Source organism: Balaenoptera borealis, assembly GCF_965194805.1.
Source record: "Balaenoptera borealis genome assembly, chromosome: 16".
Taxonomy (NCBI): Eukaryota; Metazoa; Chordata; class Mammalia; order Artiodactyla; family Balaenopteridae; genus Balaenoptera; species Balaenoptera borealis.
Genome location: NC_138872.1, coordinates 8406419 through 8424213, shown reverse-complemented (window position 1 = coordinate 8424213; position 17795 = coordinate 8406419). Strand labels below are relative to the sequence as shown.

Genomic DNA, 17795 nt, shown 5'->3' with positions numbered 1-17795 from the left:
CTCCTTGTCTCGTTACAGAACAAAATAACCCTGTATAGAAATCGAAGGGTGGCTTCATAACATAATTTGTTTATGCAAATATAGATTCTGCTGGGAGAGCTTTCTATGGAGCTTTTATTTGCATACACAATCCTGGGACTACAACATCCAGCTGGGGAAGTTTTTCAAGTAAGTTCATTCAGTTTAGTGGAGAATGGTGGATATTTTAAACAAATTTAGAAGCATGCTGGCCCAAGTCAGGGATCCTTTTAATTCATGGCTTCAGACAAATACTGGCATTTTCTTAGACATTAGAAGAGTGAAATCTCCAAAACTCACTTCTCTGTTGTCTTTACTTCCCAAGAACGTGGAGACAGAACTTGCTCTGCCTTCATTCATTGTTTTGTTCTGCCTGGGCTTCCATTTGGGTTCAGTATAAGTTTAGTTAATACAGGGAAGAGATGGAACAGACCACAGGAAGATAGAATTGTTATCTTGAGGTTAGAAGAGCATTTCCCAAAGTATAGCAAGCATACCATTGGTGGGATCAGAGATGGCCTTAGACTGTGCTATGATATTAAATAATATTAAAATCGTGAAAATACTTTTCCTTTTTCAATTCTCATCTTTCTAAGACCGTTCAGGGGAAAATCTCAGTCTGGGGCTGGTAGAGAAATCTTTAACATTTCCCTACCGCTGGCTAATTGCCTTTTCATAAAGCTAGAAAGGGCAATAGATTCGGAGCTTAACACAAGCGAGACAGCTAGAATGTAATCTCTTTTTTTATTGCCCATATAATGGTACATTCCTCTTATGAAAAATGATCTGCTTTTCCAAGCGTGATGTAATACAAAGTTTCTTTTACAGATATCTTTAAATAGGAAGTGAGTCAATTTCAATATAAAAATATCAAGTAAATAGTGGTATATCTGCCAAAAACGATGAAGGTGGTATGCAAACATTCAACATTTGGGAAACACTAGGTTAGAAGAATAATCTCAGAACCCTGGTCCACACTAGGAAAGTAGTCTGAGATGTTTACAATTATGGGCACTTAAAATCTCTGAAATTTGATTCACATAGTACTTAATTCCCTTCTAATGATTTCTACCACCCAAGGCTCTGTCTTCACTGAAGTGGAGCTGGCTGGATACAGGATGGGCACATGTGTCATGTGGTGAAGACCAGGGTTCTTATTTTTCCTCCTAGTTTAACAAGATACAGACCTTATGCCTAAAGAATTTTCTAAAGGCGAGTCCTAGCCTGGGGCTATGCAGATGCTTTTTCTTGGTGCCTTTAGCCTGGATCTCGGATGTCTTCTGCCCAGCTTGTCCATCACAGGCACTTTCTGCTTTAGATGCCTTTTGGGCAACAGCAGTCACAGCTTAGAACTTTGTTTTTAAACAGAATGCTTTTTTTTTTTCTGTTGTTTTTAAGTGCAGTAATCCACTTTGTCAATTAGCTGCTGGTGTATCACCCCCATCTCCCAATCACAAGACATCATGTGAATGCTTATCTTTTTCAAACTCTCAAAGACGATTTGTTAAAGTGCAAATTCACAGTCTATCTCAGGTACATGTTGATTTTCAACACGGCAACCTATTTAAATGACCCAGATTAATGCAGCTCCATTTGCTAAAGACAATGACAAGATATTTAAGCTTTGTCTACAGGACATGTAATATCCAGGTGAAAAAAATTTAAAAAATAAACAAGATAATGCAGTCCCTACCCGATGATTTTTAAAAACCTAAATGCTATTGCCACATGAAACAGAAGAAAAAATACCTGAAGACAAGCAATTTATTTTTGCATCCTGGAGTCAAGTACTGCCACTAAATGGCTTTCATTCTCAAACTGATCTCCTCTTTTTCCGTATTAGAAACTTCAGGGAAGCAGGATCACCCACAAAAATTTCAGCTGACTTCTAGATGGGCCGATCTCCTGGGCAAAAGATGTTTCTAGAGTGAGTCAGTCCACTGAGCCAAAGTGAGGGGAAATTGGAGCTAACATAGCCCAGCTACAACCATTCAGAATTGTTGACTCAAATCACAAATGGCAGGGGATTTTGTGTGGGCAGCAGTGGAGTGTGCTAAAAATTGCCCAGGGCCAAATAAGAAGATGGACAAAAGTGTTGACATTTCAAAAGCATGAATCCAAGAACTTCAGTAGAAAATATGTCAAGAAGGCAGGTATGAGAACCAGGTTGGCAGAAAGAGGTCCGTTTGTGGGCATCACGGACGACCTACATTCACAAAACCCGCTTTTGAGATCCAGTTCCATGAGCAATGAGCGCATAGCTCTCTGGGCAGGGCCATGAGATTTTACCACTAGGTACTTTCAGCTCGGACCACATTCTGGGTGGGGGAAGAGTCTTGATGCGTGAGCAGCTAAAGGGAGTGAGGGCATCAGGTCACTCGGGAAGCCACACAACACACCCACATACCCCACTGTTTATAGCCTATTGTGCTGACTATGTGATTTCCAACAATGCAAGACACAGAACCCAAAGAGAAACATTTGGACCCAACCATTCATTGAACTTGACCCTAGCTGCCTTGTAGCAAATAAATAACCTTATAGGAAAATGCACGTAGATACCTCAGATATATCTTTTTTTTCAGTGGAAGAAGAAAATTCTAGAGGAACCAATCAGTACAGTACAGATGTAATCCTGGTGTTCAGTCTGTCCTGCTGTGATTATGGAAATAGGGATCACCTACATTTGAATAGAGCTCCATGGTTTACCAGGCACTATCACACCTTCATTCAGTCCTGGGGTTGGGGAGGTAGAATTTTTATTGCCCCAGTTTTAGAGATGTGGAAATTTGGGTTCAGACAGGTTAGGATCACACAGCTATCAAGTAGCAGGACTGCGGCTCGAACACAGGTCTTCTGAGACAAATTCTAGGATCCTTTTCACAACTTAGCCCCTTCAAATATGGGGAGCAGATATACTGGGTTGGCCAAGCCATTTGTTTGGTCCCAGTGCCTTTCAAAGCACTTTCAGTTATCAAAAGGAGGATACAAGACATTTATCTGTCACCAAGTTAAATTTCCCTCACGATTCCCGTGAAATTTAAACCACGTGTTCTACGAAAGGAAATCGGTTCTCTCAAGTGCAAAGGGAAAACATCTCTAGAAAGTAGTCATTCCAAACAAAATGTACTTTCAGGGGAACTGGCTGAATTTCTAGGATGACAGTGAAAAAGCACACACTCTCCAGGGCGTCCTAACCCCTCTACATGTTCCTTCATTTGGCAAGTGTCGACTGGTGACTACTTCATGCCACCAAGCAATTGCTGTTGCAGTGGAGACTAACTTTTTTCAAATTACATGAAAAACAAAGCAAGACATATTTTTTAAAAACCAAAATCTAGCAGCTCACATCTGCTTTAAATTGAGTCTCACCACTTTTGCATTTCCAGTGGCTAACTTTTACCATATTCCCTGGGTCTCTCTACACACAACTAAAAAGACTAAGATGATATATAATTATTAGTATTCTGTTCTTATTCTCTGTAAGAAATTGGTTTTTATGACATTATTTAGCCAGAATTGGCACATATTTCAAGCTTCCCACCAAAATTTTCATTAAAATACCATTAATGTAAGTGGAACATTTTAAAGACAATCTAACAGCACTATTAAATTGCTAAATATGTATATATCTGTGTATATATATCACACGCACTCAAAAAACAAAGAAGCATACATAAATTCAAATCCAATTCTACACACAAACCCAAACCCAAACACACTTCAAATGACCTACCGTGTCTTCCAGATCTTTTTTTGTTTCAGCTTTGTTAGGCGAAACCTTAAAAGTTTGAGAAAAACCAAATGTTAAAAACCATAGCTCTGTAGGGTGTTTCTCCTTCTTTCTTTTTTTTTTTTTTGGCTGTGCTGTGCGTCTTGCGGGATTTTAGTTCCCAACCAGGGACTGAACCTGGGCCCCGGCAGTGAAAGTGCCGAGTCCTAACCACTGCACCACCAGGGAATTCCCTATTTCGTATTTTTATTTAGGGTGGTCCACTTCACTCTACAAGTAAGGAATGTAATGAGAAGTCCTTTTAATTTAGTAGAAACCCATGGACTTCTGGGTAATACCTAAGTATACATAAGTTAACAAAGTTAATATTTTATAATGAAACGCATCAGATCTTATACATTCACTAAGAGCTTGACCACATTCAAAACTGTCTCCTGGATGGCTACACACTTTCCAACAAGTCCACCACTAATCCAAACAAATGTACAACCCTTTGGTGTTTGTGGCACATTCGGTTGACTTTTTCTGTTTTATCTTTTGAAGTTGGTCTTGGTCTTTGGGAATAGCCCAAACACTTGGAGCTGTCTGTTTAATTATGCATTCACTCATTCAGCCCTTTTTTGAGTGTCTGGCAGGTGCCAAGCTGCGGGGTCTGAAGAGTCAGACAGGAGCAAGCAATGCAAGATGTGGGTCCCTGCCTCCACCCAGTCAAATGGGAGCTTTAGATGTAAAAAGATAGAAAGTGATTTCTACAGTTTTATTTGCCATTTGAGTGGCAAAAATGCTTTGATAGGTCAGCAACTCAGGGAAGTATTTTCCAATTATTTTTATGATCAATGAGCATAAGATATCCAATTGCGGTAGCGTTCTACTACCACATAGCTCATGTCGTATAGTTAATCTCACAGTTCCCAGCAACTAAAGACGCCTTCACTGAAAGCCAATTCCCTTACGAAGCACATCTTGTCCCTGTTCTCCAATGTCCCAGCTGCATCAAGCCGTTTAGAGCAATAACATTCAAGTATGCATCATTCTTAGATCTAACAAAACTTTCGAGCAATAGAATTGAGGAACAGAATAGAAAAGGAGATGAAACTGCTTACCAGAGTTTTAAAGAAGCTCATGATGGAATTATTATTCTCTGTCTGGGGGTCCTCCTTTGCAATCTCCAGTTCTTCAGGGACCCCGGGGACAGAGCAACTCACAGTTGGGATTTCCTGTCCTTCTTTTCCCGTGCCGTCAGCTATATCCTAGGAACAAGACAGAGTTTTCATGGTTGCAACTTGTTGAATGTGGGCTCTCAAAGTAATATTTTTGCTTCGCGCCCCTGTCTCCCTTACCCTCTAATTCCAGCCATACTTCTTCTGCCCACGGGAGTGTAGAACAATCAGGAGCTTATGAGAGTCACTCTTCCTTCCCCGCCCCCTCTTTCTAACATAATCAGCATTTGCAGTTAGTTGGAGGGACATTGTTTGGAGCCAGAGGCTAACAAACACAGCAGTGCACGTTGCATCCCAAACAAAAACCCTTTTCTCCCAATTCTGCACAGAGGTTATGTACGATGCCAATATTTTGTGGTCTTCCAGTTTAATCATGGAAGATGCCTCTATTTGATTTTCCACAATCCCCGCAGTGGTGAATTGTATCAACTGGAAAAAAAAAGTACTGATATTTTAAAATAATAATTCCGCTTTCAGGATCTGAGAGTTAATTGTGCGAAGGATGTGCTATTGGGACGGATTTTCCTCTCTAACTCACCCAGGAGGGTGGGATGCATGCTGAATAGCCTCCTTTTTTCACGTTCACTCCCATGACCTTGGGCCAAGCCAGGTTACCTCAAACCCATTCATTCTTCAGGCTTGGGCTCAAGTTTACTGTCTCCATTGAAGTCTTTCTGGGTCACAGCACCCATGGAACCTATTCCCTTCTCTGAGTTTCTAGACCACCTCCTCCTGCACACTCACTTGGCACGTGGGTTACCCTAATGCCAAGGACTGGGCCAGAATAGCCTGCATTAAAAACGGGGTTATTGTGGAACGGTGATAAAAATGAATAAACACACTTTGGTGAATACTTTAAAAAGTAATAATAATGCTTGTATCCCACAGGATTTCCCTCAGCCCCAGCACTCCCTCTAAATGGAGCAGTGCTTCTTGTGAAATGCCTCTTAAAGAGCTGGAACTTCATAAAGCCCAACACAGATAGAAGCCATGGCCTTAACAAGCTTCTCGGCTTTTCTAGTTAATTCAAGTCAAAATGTGTTTTACTTGGGAAGAGATGAACTTTTAAACAGGTTCTAATATAACTTACTGTTCATATTAGAATAGAACTCTAATGAGTGGAACTTTTCATAATTCCTAGGTATAATTCGGATCCAGGTTGTTAAGTAGGTTGATAAGGTGGATGGCTGAAAACTTTGTTTATAGCAGATGAGTGTGGTATACCTACAGGGGTGGTGATTTTACTTTAGGTGGTGCATACACTTGCACACATACACGTGCACATACATGCACGAGGTTATTCTTTAAAAGTGCTTTTTGGAAAGATATTTCTTTGGTACAATGGATATTTTTGCTTGGATGAAGTTGAGCAGAAAATTTTTAGATAAAATGTTAAATTAAAAATATTACATAAATCAGGACTCCCCTGGTGGCGCAGTGGTTAAGAATCTACCTGCCAATGAAGGGGACATGGGTTTGAGCCCTAGTCCGGGAAGATCCCACATGCCGTGGAACAACTAAGCCCGTGCGCCACAACTACTGAGCCTGCGCTCTAGAGTCCGCGAGCCACAACTACTGAGCCTGTGTGCCGCAACTACTGAAGCCCGCACGCCTAGAGCCCATGCTCCGCAGCAAGAGAAGCCGCCGCAATGAGAAGCCCATGCACAACAACGAAGAGCAGCCCCCGCCTGCCGCAACTAGAGAAAGCCTGCGCGCAGCAACGAAGACCCAACGCAGCCAAAAATAAATAATTAATTAATTTAAAAAATATTACCTAAATCATCAAGCAGGTGTTTGGAACATGAGCCATTATGAAAGTGGTACCAGGACTAAATCTAATGGAGAGGTGCCCCACTAGGCCTGACGGAGCTATTGCCTAGGAAAAAGTTATTTATTTCCAACCACTCATTTACTCACCTTCACTCAATAACTTGATGGGGGAATTCTGACCATGCACAAACCGTATAGAGGCCACGTGACATTAGCACCGGCTCTGGAGCCAGCCCGCCCACACTCCACTGTCTGCGCCATCCTTCACACCAGTGCGATCCTGGCATGCTCCCTGCCCTCTGTGCCTGGGTTTGCTCATTTGTAAAAGGGTGATCAGTAGCACCTGCCTCTCAGAGTTGTCGGGGTGTAAATGGGATAATCCATCGGCAGGATTTAGCATGGTGTGTAGCACACAGTAAACGTGCAATGAATGCTAGCTATTATTATTATTATCATTATTGTTACTATCATATTTTAAGTTACTGAGCCTTGTTCTGAGCCTGGTGAGATTAACAAAACGAATCAGACACGTTCCTCTCTTGAGATGCTTACAGTCTCACAGTGGATAAAGGCCAGCAGAGAGGGATAAGTACTCGGATAAAAAGATAAAAGAATTCTACTAGCCCACTTAGCCCTGCACAGCTAAAAATGAGGAAGATGAGGGAATGGAGGGTGACCAGGGTGATGCTACTTCTGACAGTCAGTGACGTTCTCTAAGAAGTTTGCATGCAGGTGGGGAAGGCAACTATTCTGGGGGGGTGTGACCCCCCCAGGCTGGGCCAGCTGCTCTGAGCCACTCTGGTCTCACAGCCCCTGGGCTCCCTAGCGCTCACCACAGTGAATGGAAGGGTCTGCGTCTGGTCACCCCCAGCTCCCAGACTTGGAGCTTCCTATGGGAGACCAGGGGGCATGATTCCTCTCTGTGATCCCAGGGCTGGACACACAGGGAGCATTACTGAACTTCCTGGAGATAAACTGAACCACAGGGAGGTCAACTGAAGAGGAAACAAATCAGTAAAACGCCGGGCAGTCCCACGGGTCTAGTTGCCATCAGGGAAAACCTGCCAGGAGAGATCCTCTGAGCAAGGGAGATAACTACTAGTATTTCTTCACCCAGGATAGAGAACTCGGGCTGGAGAAGACACAGTTCGACAGAATTCTGGGAGTGGAGGGGCCCCTCAACTTTCTGCTCAGTCCTGTGGCATCTTGTCCAGACATCTCTGAAGATGCTTCCCTGATTCCCCCAGTGCAGTGATGTCTCCAGACGTGGAGAGCAGCTCATGGATGACAGACCCTGCTGGCCCAGTGCAGGGAGCTGGCTTGTTGGCCCAGGGCTCTTCCCAAGTGAGAGTTTATGGTCTCTCAAACTGAACTTGAGCCCTTTTTGTGAAATATGTTTCTCTTCTTAGGCTGGTTTTAAAAAAGAACATAAGACTCTGCTTCCAGGAAGAAGGAGGATATAGACTTTCCCTTATTCCTCCCACTAAACACAGTGGAAAATCCTGGACATTATGTAGAAAACAAACACAAAAGGACTCCGAGTGGTGGAGAGGAGAAGGCAGACCAGCTAGGCACCTCAACAACTGTTGTTGAATTCAACGGTGGTGAATTCCCTGGGTTATCCTTTTGCCGCAGATATCCTGGACTTGGAGTTGGATAAGCCAATGACCTGGAAACACCGATGGGCACTGGCCAAAAAAACCCTCTCGAAACGCCTGCTCGAACCAAAGGGCCAGGAAAGGGCCAGTCTAGCATGACAGAAAGCTTTTAGACAATAACTGCTCTCCACCAGCCAAACACCGTAGAAATGCAAATAAAAACCACGATGTAATATCACCTCACACCTGTCACAATGGCTATCATCACACGACAAGAGATAACAATGTTGGCGAGGATGAGGAGAAAAGGGACCCTTGTGCATTGCTTGTGGGAACCTAAACTGCTGCAGCCACTATGGAAAACAGTATGGAGGTTCCTCAAAAAATTAAAAATAGGCCTACTATATGATCCCACAATCCCACTCGTGGGAAAGAAAATGAAAGCAGAATCTTGAAGAGATGTCTCTACTCCCATGTTCATTGCAGCATTATTCACAATAGCCAAGATATGGAAACAACAAGTGTGTCTGTCTACAGATAAATGGATAAAGAAGACTGTATATAATATATATTATTCAGCCATGAAAAAGAAGATAATCCTGCCATTTGTCACAACATGAATGGACCTTGAGGGCATTATGCTAAGAGATAAACGTCAGAGAAAGACAAATACTGTATGATATCACTTATATGTGAAATTTTAAAAAGCTGAACTCATAGAAATAGAGAATGGAAAAGTGATTGCCAGTGGTTGGGGGGTGGGAGAAATGGGGAGATGTCGGTCAAAGGGTACCAACTTCCAGTTATTAGATGAATAAGTTCTGGGGAATCTAATATACAGCATGGTGACTATAATTTACAATACTCTATTATATACTTGAAAGTTTCTAAGAGAGTAGATCTTAAACGTTTTCATCACAAGAAAGAGATGGAAATCATATGAGGTGATGGGAGTTGTAACTAACCCTACTGTGGTAATCATTTTGCAGTATATACGTGTATCAAATCATCAAGTTGCACACTTTAAACTTACACAAAAATTATATTTCAGTTACATGTCAATAAAGTTAGGAAATAATACCATTTATGCTTGTACCAAAAATGAAACACAAAATATGTACAGGACTTATATGCAAAAAACTATACAATACTGATGAAAGGAATTAAAGAACATATAAACAAACAGAGAGACATACAATGTTCATGAACTGGAAGACTCAACACAATAAAGATGTCACTCCTCCCAAGTTGATAGACAGGTTTAATGCAATTCCTATCAAAATCCCAGCAAGATGTTTTGTAGAGATAGATGAGATTGTTCTAAAATTTATAAGTCAAAGGAATTATAATATCTAAAGCAATTCTGAAAAAAAAGAATTAAGTGGGAAGAAGCAGCCTACCTGATTTCAAGCCTTGTTATTTAGCTATAGTAAGCAAGGCTGTGTGGTACTGGTGGGTAGAAGCATAGACACATAGTTGAGTGGGCCAGAAGAGAGAACCCAGAAATAGACCCACACAAATGTGCCCAACTGAGTTTTGACAAAGGTGCAAAAGCAATTCAATAGAGGAAAGATCAGCTTTTCAATAAATGGTGCTGGAACAATTTGACATCCATGGGAGGAAAAAAAAAAAAAAAAAAAAGAACTTCAATCTAAGCCTTATACCTTATACAAAAAATTAACTCAAAATGGACCAAGGACTTAAATACAAATTGTAAAGTATAAAACTTTCAGGGGAATTCCCTGGAGGTCCAGTGGTTAGGACCCTGTGCTTGCACTGCAGGGTGCACGGGTTCGATCCCTGGTCAGGGAACTAAGATCCCACATGCTGTGCAGCAAGGTCAAAAAACAAACAAACAAACAAAAAACAAAACAAAAAAAACTTTTAGAAAAAAATAAGAGAAAATTTCTGGGATCTATGGCAAAGAGTTCTTAGACTTGACATCAAAAGCATAATCCATAAAAGGAAAAAATGATGAACTGGTCTTCATCCAAATTAAAAGATTTTGCTTTGTGAAAGATCCTATTTAAAAAATGGAAAAAATGGGACTTCCCTGGTGGCGTAGTGGTTAAGACTCTGCGCTCCCCATGCAGGAGGCCCGGGTTCAATCCCTGGTCAGGGAACTAGATCCCACACGCCGCAACTAAGAGTTTGCATACCACAATTAAGGAGCCCGTGTGCCGCAACTAAGATCCCGTGCAACCAAATAAATAAATAAAAATTTTTTTTAAATGGAAAAAAAAGCTAGAATGGGGGAGAAAGTATTTGCAAACCACTTTTCTGACAAAGGACTAGAATCTAGAATAAATAAAGAATTCTCGAAGCTCAATAGTAAAACAAACAAACAAACAAAAAACTCAAGCAATCCAATTAGAGAATGGCAAAGACATGAAGAGACATTTCACTGGACAAAAGATATAGATGGCAAATAAGCACATGAAAGATGTTCAATTTCATTAGCCATTAGGGAAATGCAAAGTAAAACCACAATAAGATGTCACCACACACCTATCAGAATGGGTAAAGTGAAAAATAGTGACAGTTTCAAATTCTGGCAAGGATGCAGAACAACTAGATCACTCATACTCTGCTGATGGGAATGCAAAATGGTACAGCCAATCGGGAAAAGTTTAGCAGTTTCTTAAAAAACTGAATATGCAACTCCAATATAACCTAGCAATTACACTCCTGGCTTTTTTTCCCCCCAGAGAAACGAAGACTGACATTCACACAAAACCCCATACATTAACGTTTATAAAAACTTTATTGTAATGGCTAAAAACTGGAAATGACCAAATGTTTTTCAATGGCCCTCATATTTTACTGATTGAAGTATTAACTATTTCAGTCCTGATGGAGGGCTGAAATTTTGGCATTATCAACTAAAATTTAAAAAAGAATATATTCTTTTACCAAGTGATTCCACTCCTAAGAGCTGATTTCAAACCTCAATTCACATAAGTGTGAAATAATAAATACACGAGCTTATTCACTACAATGAGGTCATGGCAAATGTTTGGAAACCTGCCAAATGTCATTAATAAGGTCCTGGGTAAATAAATCATGGTACATCCATTCATTGGAAAACTATGCAAGTATTACAAATGAGGAAGCTGTACAGATATAGAAAGTAGTGTTAACTGGAAAAAAAAGCATGGAATAGAACAGAGTGTATATTATATTACCATTTGCTTAAAAAAGAAGAAATGTGAATTTATACTTGTCTTTTGCTTATATATGCTCAAGAAAGACTCATTTAAAAATACAAACAGTGATTATCTATTGCGGGTGGCATTGGTAGAAAAGTATACTGTTTTATAATTTCTTATTTTGAGCCATGTGAATGTATTATCTATTAAAAATTAAAATTAAAACAAAATGTGGGCGACTAATTCCAAATTTTAAAAAACATCCAGAGGGCCACGCTCAACACAGTTTGGAAGACGATCCAGCCCAAGGCCACCGGTTTGTGACCTATGCCTTAAATATTGGGTTATTTGTAGGATCTTTGTCCTTAACTACAAATACGTCTTTGCTATTCTCATGAGGCCTGCAGATCATTCTCAGCAAACAGAAATTTTAGATACAAACACAGGTGTTCTCCAGGAAATATCTGGAAACTTCTTTTTAAGCAAACAGGTGTCCACGGTGTCAGCTTGTTTTTCATCCATATGGAAGAGGCCTGTATTTTTTTCCTTTCTGTTGGCTTCAAAGGGCAAACAGATAGGAACACTAGTTAAGTGATCACAATTTGTCATGTTGAAAAATTATGCTGCCTTATCCTAATTTGATTGCCTATAATAAAACGCATATAGAATTTCTGGCACCTTCCTTCCACTGTAAATTGTCAACTGGCTTTCGTCTTTCTCTAAGCAAGGTCTGCATTGTCCAAGTGAAAATACAAGTGAAGGCAGGATGATCAAGGCTAAAAAAAGCCTTGTCTGGAACTATTCGTGATGAATGTCTACCTCATCTAGATGTCCCCACCGATTGTGCATGCTGGTTTCATTTTGAATCTTTGTACCAAGAAATCAGTGTCTAACAGGCAGTTTAACACAGGAAAATTTGTCTAAAAAATGTTGACTGGTACAGAAACCCATTACTCTTTTCCATCTGTTGGAAATTCGAGCCACATGCCGTCTGGGATTAAAGGGAGGAGCTGTGTTTCCTCTCCCACTTGGTTGCCCCAGCGGCACAAAGGGCATCATTCGCTCAGCAACAATGCTCTCCAGACAAACATCATGTCTTTACTTTTTTTCTTCTGGGAGCACATCACCTGCATACACCCATTGTCAGATTGGGGATGAAAAATGGGATTTGGTTAATTCTTAAAGATAAAAATTTATCCTCCAATTTTCATAGAAGGGGAAGCAAATGACTTAAACAAGCAGGAAGGAACTCTAAGAACAAAGTCTACCAATAATATTTAACAGAACGTCAACATTTCCGAAGCAGTTGGGATTTTTCTTTTTTAAACTTTGTTTTACTACAAAGCCCAAAACCACCGAAGGAGGGTCTACCCCTGTAGCTAATTTTGTATTTTTATTTTTTCCCACTATACCTTCGCAATTCACATCAATGGATAAAAATGCACTTACATCTTTTAAGCCCATGGCAAAAATAAGGAAAGAACTCAAGTAGCACAACCTTAAGAAATGCCAATTACGAAAGGACTTTGAAAACTGCCATCCACAACAAAATTTCTCTTTCCAAAATACACATTAGCTATACGTGTTAAAAATCAGTGTTATTTCTGAGCAAGAAATTGCCACACAAGCTCTGGATTGCACAGTTCTGGAATTACTGTGAGTGAAAATAACCTCCTGTTAAACCGCTTGTTACTACTGCAGTTTCTAATACAATTCAGGATGCTGCAAGCTTCATAGCGCTATCTAGCGGAGGAATCAGGAAATTACCTAGATTGTAGTATTTTCCTTACACTTAGGCAGTACTCAGTACTTGCTCTATTTCTAAAAAAGAGAAAATCTAGATGAGCAAAGAGTAAAAATATAACATGCACCCATTATCCCATTACAGAAAATAACTACTACTAACAATCTGCAATTTTTCTTTCCACATCCCTCTTTGGGTGGAAGGATGAATATGTGTGGGCAGGCAAGGCAAAATGATTTTTACCCAAGAGTGACCTTTCTGTATATACTATTTTGAAAGCTGCTTTTTTCTTTCTTTCTTTTTTTTTTTTTCGGCCGCACCACGTGGCATGTGGAACTTCCCCAACCAGGGATGGAACCCGCACCCTCTGCAGTGGAAGCACAGAGTCTTAACCACTGGACCACCAGGGAAGTCCAGAACCTGCTTTTCTTATTTAACATTATGTTATAACCGTCTTCACATGTCAATACTTCTATTTCTATGTCATCTTTGTTATGATGTCCAATGTAAGGGTGTACCAGAATCAGTACAAAAACCCTGCAATTAGATCTTTTAGATCTTCCCAACTTTTCTCTTACAGAAAATGCCAGACTTAAAAAAAAAAAGCTTGTGGATAAAATGTTGCCCATTTTCTCAATAAATTCCTAGATGTCAAATTGCCTTTTCAAACTTTTTAAGACTTTAAAATTGTGTACTGCCAAAGTGCCACGGTTGAAATAAACTTCCTAGTGATCCAGGTAGTTAAGAAATTATCAGACAGTTCAGAGGGCAATAAAAAGAACATAAAAGTATTGAAACGTGAAATCTAGATTTTCATTGTCTTCTGGCATGTTTTCTAATTGGCGAATCTGCATGACACAGATCTAAAAATGCTCCACTTACCTAATTTTCCCTTCTCTTTTTGGGAGGAGAGAGTGGCAACTGTTCATTTTAGCTGCTTATACTAATTGAATCAAGCAAGGTTGGACCAATTATCCAGTATGATGCTCTTTATTATAAATCATAATCACCACCTGTTTTAATACTCTGTAGACATAACCTCAGGATGTTAAAAACTCATATTCTATCTTGGTGGCAGAAGTGTAACATAGCACCTTGACATGGTAGAGCCTCATTAGCCCATGATATTGACGGATGCAGAGATGTTCTAGTTAAAAGATTAAATAAACCAGTTGTTCATTGTAGTGATAGGTGGAGAGTGGAAAGAAATCTATCAGAGAAAGCAATTCATACTTTCTTCCTATAAATAAGGGTTTTCCATTTTCTGTCTCAGTAACTCCTCTGCTTGAGGGGTAAGTGAATTTGTCAACTTGATTTCCAATGGCAAGTGAAATGCAGGTCGAGGATTAAGCAATACAATGTTCTTTCCTTGCTTCTGTTTTTGGCAACAGTAATTACTTTGGGGATATTCCTAAGAACACATGAGTTGGCACACTCTTTTTTTTTTTTTTAATTTTTGGTTGCATTGGGTCTTTGTTGCTGCGTGGTGTGCGGGCTTCTCACTGCTGTGGCTTCTAGTTGTGGCACACGGGCTCAGTAGTTGTGGCTCACGGGCCTAGTTGCTCCGCGGCATGCGGGATCCTCCCGGACCAGGGCTCGAACCCGTGTCCCCTGCATTGGCAGGCAGATTCTTAACCACTGCGCCACCAGGGAAGCCCTGGCACACTCTTAAATACAGTCCCTTATGTATGATATAAAATTGAAAAATACATTTACTGTGGGCAAAGGGTGGGTGGAGAGTGATTCCCAGTTCACATCAGGCAAAAAAAGAATCTGTGGTAGATTCTTCTGTTCTATGATCAGCTCCAACATGTGCAACCTCCAGACTGATAATGACAATTTACATTTATTAGAGAAAAAAATATCCAACATCAAAAAAACCACTTCAAAATACAAAAGCAAATAACCCATAGCCTAGAACGAGTTTGTCATCTGTTTAACAAACACTTCCCAGTAGTGAGAAAACTGTTTTGAATGCTGCCAAAATTAGGTTGCAGATTTTCTAAGAATGGTTTGGCCTTATACAGAAAACAGAAAAGTCACATCCTTTTTCCTGAATTTTTACATTAGACCAAATCCTTCCTGACCCTACCCCCTACCCAATCCTAATTATCAGCCCCCTCTCTTCTCTGCTTTCTCAAAACTCTGTTTATTTCATTTGTAACCCTTTTAATACACTGGAACTCTTTGTGTATTTATTTTCGTGTTTATTGTTGGTCTTTCCAATAGAATGAAAGCTCCCATGAGGTACATCATTCTATCCATCCTAAAATCATTCCTGGCCCAAAGAAAGCACTCAGATGTTTGTTGAATGAATAAATGAAAGTATCAAAGCCTCCCATTTACTGTTCAACACCTGCCGACAAACTGACCCTTGGACTGGATTTATAGTTTATTAGCCAGATGATCACCTAAATTGCTTCAAATTGCCTTATGCCTTGTGCTATGAAGGATGCAAAGTGGTCTCTGATTGAATTACTCTCAACTCTACCACAAGAAAATAACACTGCAAGTGTTATAGTGAAGGACAACTCACACGCTGTACTATTGGGAACCAATAGGGAGGGGTGGGGACTTGGGTGAACTGGGGAGTGAATGCCCCATCTCGAGGGGCAGTCACAACTGACATCCCACCTGGGAATATAGGATGAAACGTCCCATTTTTCAGAAATTTCTGAAATACGGAATTCTATTGAAATCTCATAATTTAAAACTATTGTCAACTTTGTCAATTTCAGAATGTTATCAATTAATTAAAATATTATTTAAGACACTGTGTAGGTCAAATAAAACCCATCTGTGGCATGATGCATCCTACAAGAGGCCATTTTCCAACTTTGGTCTACATGCTTAGCTCAGCATTTCCTAGAAGAACTATTCCTTGGAAGATACAACTGTTCTATGGATAATTAAGTCTGAGAAGCAGTTACAGTGAAGCAGGTGTGCTTGCTGCAGGACTTTTCAGAGGCTTTAGTAGGCTGACATCCACTGTGAATCTTCAGGAGAGTATAAAGCAAGTACTATTTTCCGAAACTATTTGACGGTGGCACCCTATTTCTAGGCTGATCTCACTGGACTGATGAGTCCACAGAATGTCAGTTTGGGAAATACTAGCTTCAGGAGTTTTAAAAAGATATGTTTCCAAAGGTTCTAAACGTTCCCTCTTTTTAAACTCATAGGCACAGTGACTAAGCCTGTAGGTGACAAATTCCAGCTCTGCCGCTTTCTAGCCACTTTATCTTATGCAAGTTACTTCACTTCTCTGTGAGTTAGTAAATGCTCAATAAATCAGGACTGTTATTATAACCTTGGAAGGAGAGAATCAGACTGGATAATGCCAAAGGGAAAGTAAACTCAAAATATATTTTGCAAATTCACTGCAAAACACAATTCACTTGATGTTCAACCGTGATGATTAACACCATAACATGTTAAAGGCTGAATGAAAAATACCAAATAAATAGTAGAGATTCATGATTCTACATAGTTTATCTATGTGAAAACATCTATAGTGTACATATATTTTGAAATCATTTTTATTTAAAGTTGTGTTAGGCAGAGGTGATAACGAGATTGCAATAATATATTCTAACATTCTTTGAAAAACTGTAACGTGATGCGTATGTACCACCTTCATCCTTGTCAAGTTCATCTAACAAACATTACTGCCTGCCAGGGTGTGCCAGGCAGGGTGCACTGGGGACACCCAGTTGCATAAGAAACAGTGACATCCCTCAAGATCACTGTCTCCCTGTGTGAAAAGGGTGATGGTGGTAGAAAGAGTTTTTCAAACTTCAGATTGTGACTACGGGTGGATTGGAACATAATTTAATGGATCAAAACCAGCATTAAAACCATCAAATGAAATAGACTGGAAAGAATAGAAAATTCTATTAGAATTTTCTATTAGAAATTTCTATTAGAAATTCTAATAGAAAACCAGCCTGTGTTACGTGCTGTAAGAATACTACTATTTGGTGAATTCTTTGTTTCATGTACATGCATATGTATCAGGTCAAGATGTAAAATCTATTTCTTACCGTGGATCATAGTCAAGTTAAAGAGCTATTTATTTAAATAAATTACCATAGGGGGATACTGTAGTAGCCTTTAGCAGCTCCATCCACTTAATGTTTTTCTCACATAAAGTTGGATAGAAAATAATATATCTGGTTTCTACCTGTGACATATCTTCTTTGCTGGCAGAGCCTGCTTTCTACTGAAGAAACTTTCCAACCCCCCCTTGTACCTCCACCCAGACATGTGACTTGGTTTCACCAATGAGTAAATTTTAGGAAACTCCTATTTCGTTTGATAGGACATTATGACTCTATACACTGCTTGGAACTATGGCAACCTTCTTAAAACCACAAAGCCAATATTTTACAATAACTATAAATGGAGTATAACCTTTAAAAATTGTGAATCACTATCTTGTACACCCGAAATATATATAATATTGTACATCAACTATACCACAAAAAAAAAAAGAAAGAAAGAAAAAGAAAAACCACAAGGGATTAAGCCTGTGAACCAAGCCAATACACAGAGGGCACTGAGACT

The 17795-nt window shown here is 39.8% G+C and overlaps 1 protein-coding gene across 12 annotated transcripts in view; it reads right to left on the bottom strand.

Moving 5' to 3' along the window:
* The window catches only part of BCAS1 (brain enriched myelin associated protein 1), a 109802-nt gene that overhangs the window by 42954 nt on the left and 49053 nt on the right, over positions 1 to 17795 (bottom strand). For 7 of the 12 annotated variants that reach the window (XM_082362721.1, XM_082362715.1, XM_082362720.1 and 4 more), the window contains exons 5-7: positions 4855 to 5001; positions 3755 to 3799; positions 1206 to 1340 (exon numbers count right to left, since the gene is read on the bottom strand). In XM_082362721.1, coding sequence (XP_082218847.1) covers positions 1206 to 1340; positions 3755 to 3799; positions 4855 to 5001 — 327 coding nt within the window. The remainder of the gene's footprint in view (positions 1 to 1205; positions 1341 to 3754; positions 3800 to 4854; positions 5002 to 17795) is intronic. The other 5 variants (XM_082362723.1, XM_082362722.1, XM_082362716.1 and 2 more) reach the window with 1 other exon arrangement.